The following is a 9,399-nucleotide window of genomic DNA, read 5'->3' on the forward strand; positions in this document are numbered from 1 at the left end:
GTTGGATGGAGTGTTCTATATATGTCTATGAGGTAAAGTTGGCTGATTGTGGCCTTTAGGTCTTCGGCATCTTTGTTGAGTTTCTTTCTAGATTTTCTGTCCTTTACTGAGAGTGGTGTGTTGAAGTCTCCTGCTATTATTGTGGAACTGTCAATTTCTCTTTTTAGTACTGTTAGAGTTTGTTTTATGTATTTTGGAGCCCTGTCATTGGGTGCGTAGATGTTTAGTATGGTTATGTCTTCATGATTGATTGTCCCGTTAATCATTATATAGCGTCCTTCTTTGTCTTTTATGGTGAATTTTGTTTTAAAGTCTATTTTATCTGAGATTAGTTTTGCCACTCCTGCTCTTTTTTGGTAGTTGTTAGCTTGATATATTTTTTCCAACCTTTGATTTTTAATAAATTCACATCTTTGTTTCTAAGGTGTGTCTCTTGTTGACAGCATATTGATGGGTCCTTTTTTTTAATCTGTTGTGTCACTCTCCATCTCTTTATGGGTTCATTGAGGCCATTTACATTCAGTGTAATTATTGATATATGTGAGTGTATTCCTCTCATGTTGTAGTGCTTTTTTGTGGTGCTGGTGTTTTCTTTGTTCCTCTTGCTCTCCTGCGTTGAATTCCTTTTGTTTGTGGATTTGTTTTCATTTCTTTTGATTTCGTAGGTTATGTTTTTACAGAGACTTTATGTTTTTCCTCTTTATTTTTATGAGTATGTTTGTTAACTTTCTTTGTGTTTACCGTGAAATTTACCCTTATGTTTCTAAGTTTGAAGCAGTGTATTATTACTTGGTATCGCCTTGCCTTTCTCTCCATTAGAAGGTTCTATACCTACACGGTGTATTCCTTCTTTTATTGTTCTGATGTTGTTGTTATTTACAGATTAACTGCTGTGATTCCCTGTTTATTTTATTTTTTTTGGTTTTGGATAGTTCTTGAGAGTTCATCTCATGGAGTGGTATCTGGCTGGTACGATCCTGTGTCTTAGATTCAACCTGTGAGCTGACATTGTTTGTTCTTAGATCAGAGGACGCCCTTTAATAATTCTTGTAAGTTTGGTTTTGTTTTTACATATTCCCTTAATTTCTGTTTATCTGGAAATGTCCTAATTCACCATCATATTTGAACAAGAGTTTTACAGGATATATTATTCTTGGCTGGCAATTTTTTTCTTTCAAGATTTTATATATGTCATCCCATTGCCTTCTTGCCTGCATGTTTCTACTGAATAATCTGAGCTTAGTCTTATCGTTTCTTCTCTGTTTGTGACTCCTTGTTTTTCACGAGCTGCTCTCAGAATTTTTTGTTTGTCTTTGGTTTTGGCGAGTGTGATTATGATATGCCTTGGTGATTTTCTTTTGGGGTCTATCCTATATGGGGTTCATTGCGCTTCTTGGATGGCCAGCTTTTCGTCTTTCATGATATTGGGGAAGTTTCTGGCAGCAGTTCTTCAGTGAGCCTCTCTGTGTTTTCTGTTTTCTCCCCCTGTTCTGGAACTCTGATCACTCGTGAATTTTTGCTTTTGATTGTATCCCACATAATTCTCAGGGTTTCTTCATTTTTCTTCATTCTTTTTACTGAGTTTTCCTCAAACACAGTTGTATCCAAGTGTTTGTGTTCAATTACGGTGATCCTATCTTCCACTGTTTCACATCTGCTCCTCAGCTCTTCTCAGACACTGTCCATTTCTGTAATCTTGTTGTTTATCTTTTAGATTTCTAATTGTTGTTTTTGTATAATTTCTAGTTGTGAATTTATTTTGGAATTTTGTTCCTGCATTATTTTCCTGAATTGTTCCATTTTTTTGGTCTCTATTTTCCATGAATTTGTTTGCCTTTTCCATGAATTTGTCTATTTTTTCCTCATTTTTGTTTGCTTTTTGCTTCAACTCTTGGATAATTCTGAGTATTAGAGTTTGAATTCCCTATCAGGTAATTCTAGTGCGTTTTCTTCTACTGGAAAGTTACCTGTTGTTTTATCTTAGATGCCTGCTGGAACCATCCTGTCCTGTTTTTATAAATGTTTTGATATTGTCTCCTGTCTTCGGGGCGTTCAATAGTTATTTTTCTTGTTTATTGATTGTAGATTTGTTTGTTTCATCCTTTTTTTTTTTAATTTCAGTATGTCCGAGCAGACAGGCTGTGTTTTCTTTGTTGTTTGCTTGTCTGTGGGTACGATACTTTTTGTCTCCTCCAATTGCCAGTGTCAGTCACTCAGATATGGTACAGCAGGGCAGGTCTAACTGAAGAGGAGTTGCTGGGATGCGTTGTTTGTGGCACTTACTACAGCTACCAGGGCAGATCAGTAATCAGTGCAGGGTAGGTTCTGGTAGCCTGTGCCTGTGCTGCTTGGTAGTGTGATGTTAAGTGCACGGTGCATGTAGGCAGGATGGAGTAGGGAGATTGTGATGTGTGGAGCTAAGATGGGTATGGGAGAGTAGAGAGAGGAACAGGAGCCAAAAACATACAAACACAGAAAAAAGAGTGCTAGGGGAGCTTGCCATTGGAGTGCAGAGATGAGAGACTATGAAATGGAGAAAAACAAAAAGGGGAAGAAAAAAAAAGAGAAGAAAATAATGAGTAAATAAAAATTAGAAAGAAAAAAGAACAGCAAAGCTCCCAGGGATCCCACCGGTGTGGCTGTGAGGTCTGGGGAAGTTGTTCCCAGGTGTTGAAGTACAGCCTGGCTAGAAGGCATAGAGGTGTCACTCAGTGCCAGGTATTCAGGGGACAGGAAGAGAAGGAAGGTATAGAGAGATGACAAACTGAGTAATGAAGACAAAAAGGGAATAGGAGGGAAAAGAAAACAAAACAAATTTTTTAAAAACAACAATAAAAACCCTCCAAAAAACAGAAAAAAGAAAACCCACAAAAAAATAAATGCTTTCAGGGATCCCTGTGTGCATCTGTGCAAGCTGAGAGGGTAAGTCCCAAGCCATGCAGCACTACCCGGCCAGAATGGGTTCCCAACTCGAGAAAAGAAAAAGAAAACAAACAAACAACTCAAAACAAACAAAAAAGCCCCAGGATCCCACCAATGTGGCAATACGGACCGGGAAGCAGTTCCACACTCAAGCAGAGCTCCATAGCACCTCAGGAAGAAGCAGAGATGGTGCACGGAGCCAGGTATTTGAGAGAAAGGATGGGGAGGTGGTGAGAGGTAAGGAAGAAATCTAAAGAAGCAGAAAAAAGCAACACCAGCAGCCAACAAAAGGCACTCAGGGAGTCAGCCAGTGTGTGCGGGTGGAATCTGGGTGACACTGGGGTTAAGCTGGTGCTTCCTGGCCAAAAGACTGTGGCTACCGGAAGCAGAGGAGGCTAAGTGGGGATGAATAAGGGTGGGGGGTGGGAAAGCCTGTATTGCTGGTTACCAGTTGTTCTGTCTCCTTCTGGAAGCTCTGTGAAGCTGCTTTCTCGTACCCCCTGTTTGCTGTGTCTGGTGGAGTCAAAGATGGCGTATTCGTGCTGTGGTAGCTGATAGGGGATCTCTGCATGTATCTCTCCTCTCTCTATATTCTCGATCCGTTTCTTATCCCATTTGGTGCTTGGCTGGGTTCTTTATCTCTTCATTTGATGCTTATGGTTTCAGGACTGGCGTGTGACTCTGTTTGGCTTAGTTTTTCTGATCTTTGCCTTGGAGGGACAGCGTGGTGCTTCTGACTATAGTGCCATGTTGCCCGGAGGTTCTGCCCTGTGTATTTTTATTACCACTGTCAGTTTTGTTCACTTCTGTTGTACTGAAAATTTTATGTTTAAAAAGAATTTTGCAAACATTGGAAAATGTGCATTTGAGTTAGGGTGTATGTTTGTATAAATGAGATGAAGTCTCGCCGTCCGCACTAGCAGAATTTTGGCTGGACTTCTTCCAAGACATATTATCAGGAGGGACCAGTCCCTGGAGAAAGACATCATGCTTGGTAAAGTAGAGGGTCAGCGAAAAAGAGGAAGACTCTCAACAAGATGGATTGACACAGTGTCTTCAACAGTGGGCTCAAACATAGCAAGGATTGTGAGGATGTTGTAGGGCTGAGCAGCATTTCGTTGTGTTATACATAATGTCACTACGAATCAAAACCGACTCAATGGCACCTAACAACAACATACATTTGTGAGCAGCTTCGATTAGAAGTCTTGTCACTTGGCTAGAAATAGTGCCTCATTAAATGCTAACATGTAGTTAGCAAAATATTTTATAGAAAACATTGTATTTAATCATATCCAATAAAAATATTTATTGAGATGAAAATTTTATAGTGCAGGAAAAAAAAATTCTTATTCCTGAAGGAGTTTCTCTACAAGTTCAATATACTCTCTCAATATTCAGGAAAAAAGCATAGGTAATACAGTGGGAGGCAAAAATGTCTCTGCATCAAATCATCTTTTACCTCAAATTGAAAATATCTATTAAATTACTAGAGTACTTTCATTTGCTATCTGCGTAAAATTTTTCTGTTGGAGTAACAACTGATCCAGTTATTTCAGTATGAAAAGAACACATGACACTTTCTTTATACTATACTATAAGCATCTAGTTGTTAATAAATATTTAATTATCCAGAAGGTGAAAGGTAGTTCTAGGAATTCTCACTGAGAAGTAGGAGATAAGTTTCCCGGCTGCCCCACTGAAACTCACTACTTGACCCTCAGATTATTTTAAATAGGAAGAAGTTTAGATGAATAATAGTATGTATGTTTAAAAAAAAATCAACTAAAATATTTTTCAATCTAACCACTTGAGAAGATGTTGTGAAGTTAAAAATGGGTGGCATAATTCACCATACCCCAGCCAGTTTGTAGAGCTGTTTGGTGTGTGTGTGTGTTTGTTTTTTTCTGTTTGAACAGAGTGCACAGCAATGTAAGCATTGCTTAATCATGTGTCACGCAACTTTAAACACTGGCCAGTTTCCTGAAGTGTTTTAGACACAGACACCCACACTCTTCCACCACACTCTCACCTGTCTCTTGGGGTTCACTGCTTAATGAACTGTGAGCCCATTTACTTCCTCTGGGCCGGTGAATACTGTACCTGTGTACGTGCAGATCGGCTGCTTGGAAACCTCTGGCACCAGGTCACATGAGACGTGCTATGAGTGTGGAGGTGCATTTTTCTTCTCTTTCTTCTGCTCTTTCTCTCTCTCTCTCTCTTTTTCTTTTAACTGAGGAAGTGCTGCAGGTTCACAGGTCTTTGCAGCCTCAAATCTGAAAACTTTGGACTCCGGACTTTTCACTGTGGGTTTATCTTTGAATTTATCTTAGGGTTCCACACCTCCTTTCAAGGCTGCAGCTTTGGGCTTTCCTGACGAGCAAGGAGCTTTTGAGGCCACAGTGGAGAAAACGAGGCCCGAGCCTGCTGAGGTCCTCCATGTCTGCAAGACCCAGGTAGCCGAGCTAGAGGAACGGCTGGACCAAGCCAGCATGGCATTTGAGCCGGAAACATTAAACGCTAGCATGCAGCAGGTGGTGGAACAGCAGTTGGTCACGTGCCAGGTAAGACTGATGGGTCAGAGTTTATGATTTGCCACTTCCCAGGATTAGATGCATTTTTCTTAAATCAACAGTGTGTTTCTTCGTGTTATTTGGCTGCTGTAATGATCTTGGCCTCAACTTACAGTTCTCAGGGTGACTCTTTGAAATTGTTTGTAAAAGCAATATTCTTGAGAAGACAGTAGTGAATAAGAGCTCAGAATCTAGAGTCCGAATCCTGGACTATGAACTTGGGGAAGTCACTTAACTTCTCAGCTTTGCTTTCCTCATGTATAGAATTGGAAAATATAATAGGTTAGTTCATAGAGGTTTTGCTGGATTAAATAAGACATAAAAATCAGTGTTTATCACATAAAATGGAGCCCTGGTGACAAAGTGGTTAAGTGATAAAGCTACTAACCAAAAGGTCAGCAGTTCAAATCTACCAGCTACTCCTTGGAAACCCTATGGGGCAGTTCTACTCTGTCCTATAAGGTCACTGTGAGTCGGAATTGACTCTACACCGGTGGGTTTCTTGGTCACATAAAAAGTGATCAATAAATGTTGGCTGTTATTTTTATTTATAATAATAACTACTTTGAATATACATTCATCAGACATGAAAGTGAATGTCCTGATTTGCAAGATTGCAGATACAGCATAAAAAGGCTTTGCTGACATTTTACTACAAATGCTGCTAGTCTTGCGTGGGTTGGCTGTCTATGTAATTTCCAATTAAAATGACATTTGCCATTTCAGACTCAATTTAAATATATAGAGGAGTTTTGGGAAATAAGGCTGGTAGAAACAAAGAGGCAACATGGCATTCCTAAAAGCACACTGAACAAGGAACCAGGAACTATGAGTTTGAGTTTCTTTTCTCCCACTCTCTAGTTGCCTGACTTAGGGCAGAATGCTCAGACTCACCCATCCTCTGTGACGATCCTTTGTGAAATGAAAAGGGTGGCTGGAGTGCTCACTAAAGCCTTATGCATGTACTCAGAAAATTGGATAAAATTAACTTGATGCAGTCTCATAGGGATTTCATTAACATGTAGTTCTAATATAGCATTGATAATTTAGCCGAAGCTTTGCTAGTTTATAATTTAACTGGAACTTGGCGTTCTTTCTATGAGCATGGTGCTTTGCTTTTTAGGGATTAATTTCCAGTGGACCAATGTTTATCTACTTCATTTTTTTTTGTTGTACTTTAGATGAAGGTTTACAGAACAAATTCTTTCTCATTAAACAGTTAATACACATATTGTTTTATGACAATGGTTAACTACTCCACGACATGTCCCTTCTCAACCCTGGGTTCCCTATTACCAGCTTTCCTGTCCTCTCCTGCCTTCTAGTCCTTGTCCCTGGACCGCTGTGCCTCATTAGTCCCATTTTGTTGTATGAGGCTGTCCAATCCCTGGCTGAACGGTGAACTTCGGGAGTGACTTCACCACTGAGCTAAAAGAGTGTCCGCGGGCCATACTCTCAAGGGTTTCTCCAGTCTGTCAGGCCAGTAAACGTGTTTTTTTTTTACTGTTGTGAGTTAGAATTTTGTTTCGTGCCTCCTTTTGAATCTGGCTTGAATTTCTGGCAGTTCCCTATGGATGCACTGCTGCAACTGTTTTTGAATTATCTTCAGCAAAATTTTATTTGCGTGTAATATAATATTGTTCAGTAATTTCTGCATTCTGTTGGATCACTTTCTTTGGAATAGTCATGTATATGGATCTCTTCCAGTCGGTTGCCCAGGTAGCTATCTTCCAAATTTCTTGGCATAGACAAGTGAGCCCTTCCAGTGTTGCATCCTTTGGTGAAACATCTCAACTGGTATTCTGTCAATTCTTCGAGCCTTGCTTTTCACCAGTGCCTTCAGTGTAGCTTGGACTCGTTCCTTCAGTATTATCAGTTCTTGATCATATGCTACCTCCTGAAATGGCTGAACATCGACCAATTCTTTTTGGTACAGTGACTCTGTGTATTCCTTCCATCTTCTTTTGATGCTTACTGTGTAATTAAATATTTTGCGCATAGAATTCTTCAGTATTGCAATTCAAGGCTTGAATTATTTCTTCAGTTCTTTCAGCTTGAAAAATGCCAGGCGTGTTCTTCCCTTTTGGTTTTCTAACTCTAGGTCTTTACACATTTCATTATAATACTTCACTTTGTTTTCTCATGCTGCCCTTTGAAATCTTCTATTCAGTTCTTTTCCTTTATCAATTTTTTCCATTCGCCTTAACTACTCTATGATCAAGAGCAAGTTTCAGAGTCTCTTCTGACATCTGTTTTGGTCTTTTTTTTCTTTCCTGGCTTTTTAATGACCTTTTGCTTTCTTCATGTATGATGTCCTTGATGTTATCCCATAACTCGTCTGATATTCTGCCATTACTGTTCAATCCTTCAAATCTGTTTTTGAGATGGTCTCTAACTTCAGGTGGGATATACTCAAGGTTGCACTTTGGCTCTTGTGGACTTGTTTTAATTTTCTTCAGCGTCAGCTTGAACTTTCATATGAGCAATAGATGGTCAGTTACGCAGTCGGCCCTTGTCCTTGTTCTGACTGATGGTAACGAGCTTCTCCAGTGTCTCTTTCCACAGATGTAGTTAATTTGATTCCTGTGTATTCCATCTGGTGAGGTCTGTGGACATAGTTGCCATTTATGTTGTTATAAAAAGGTATTTTCAAGGAATAGTTCATTGGTCTTGCAAAATTCCATCATGTAATCTCCTGCGTCATTTCTTTCACCAAGGCTATATTTTCCAACTACCCATCCTTCTTTTGTGTTTTCAACCTTTCACATTCCAATCACCAGTAAGTATCAATGCATCTTGATTGCATGTTTGATCAATTTCAAACTGTAGAAATGGTAAAAAAACAAACAAACTTCAATTTCCTCATCTTTGGCATTAGTGGTTGCGCATAAATTTGAATAATAGTTCTTTAAGTGGTCTTCCTTGCAGGCATATGGATATTATGCTATCACTGACAGCATTGTACTTCAGGATAGTTTTTGAAATGTTCTTTTTGATGATGACGGATGCCATTCCTCTTTAATTTGTCATTCCCTGCATAGTAGACCATGTGACTGTCTGATTCAAAATGGCCGATACCAGTCAGCTCACTAATGCCTAGGATATCTGTCTTTAAGTGTTCTATTTCATTTTTAACAACTTCCAGTTTTCCTAGATTCATACTTCATGCATTCCACATTCCAATTATTAATTGATTTTTGTGGCTGTTTCTTCTCACTTTGAGTCGTGCCAAATCAGCAAATGAAGATCCCAAAAGCTTTAGTCTATCCACTTCGTTAAGGTCAACTCTACTTTGTGGAGGCAGCTCTTCCCCAGTCCTATTTTGAGTGTCTTCCAACCTGAGGGGCTCATATTCCCGCATTATACTAGATGGTGTTCCACTGCTATTCATAAGGTTTATACTGGCCAATTTTTTTAGAAGTAGATCGCCAGGTCCTGCTTCCTAGTCTGTCTTAGTCTGGAACCTCTGCTGAAACCTGTCTGCCATGGGTGACCCTGCTGATATTTGACTTGTAGGATTGTTAGCTTCCTTTGTGGTAACCTTAATATTTATTCCTATTTTTCTAAGTTTATACTAGTCTTTTATTTCTTTATATTGCCTTGACTTCCTCTCCATATGCAAAATATATGTCTCCATTTTTTAAGTCTCTCTTTTTTGTTTTAATGTTGTCATCTTTTACATGTTGACATCTGTTCCCTATTTTCAGTGTTTTAGCTTTGATTTATTTTTGTGACTGCCCTATCTGGATTGATATCTGGTTGCTCTGGCCTGTGTTCTAGTCTTCGGTTGTTATCTGATGTTACTGATTTTCTAACCAGAGGACTCCCTTTAGTATTCCTTGTAATTTTGGTTTGGTTTTTGCAAATTCCCTAAACTTCTGTTTATCTGGAAATGCCCTAATTT

The 9,399-nt window shown here is 39.2% G+C and overlaps 1 protein-coding gene across 1 annotated transcript in view; it reads left to right on the forward strand.

Moving 5' to 3' along the window:
* Window positions 1-9,399, forward strand: part of SYNE2 (spectrin repeat containing nuclear envelope protein 2) — a 325,154-nt gene that overhangs the window by 209,139 nt on the left and 106,616 nt on the right. Inside the window, exon 65 of the mRNA XM_004370941.1 lies at window positions 5,256-5,486. Within this exon, the coding sequence (XP_004370998.1) occupies window positions 5,256-5,486 (231 nt within the window). The remainder of the gene's footprint in view (window positions 1-5,255; window positions 5,487-9,399) is intronic.

The sequence above is a fragment of the Trichechus manatus genome, unplaced genomic scaffold (genome assembly GCF_000243295.1).
Source record: "Trichechus manatus latirostris isolate Lorelei unplaced genomic scaffold, TriManLat1.0 scaffold00010, whole genome shotgun sequence".
Classification (NCBI taxonomy): domain Eukaryota; kingdom Metazoa; phylum Chordata; class Mammalia; order Sirenia; family Trichechidae; genus Trichechus; species Trichechus manatus.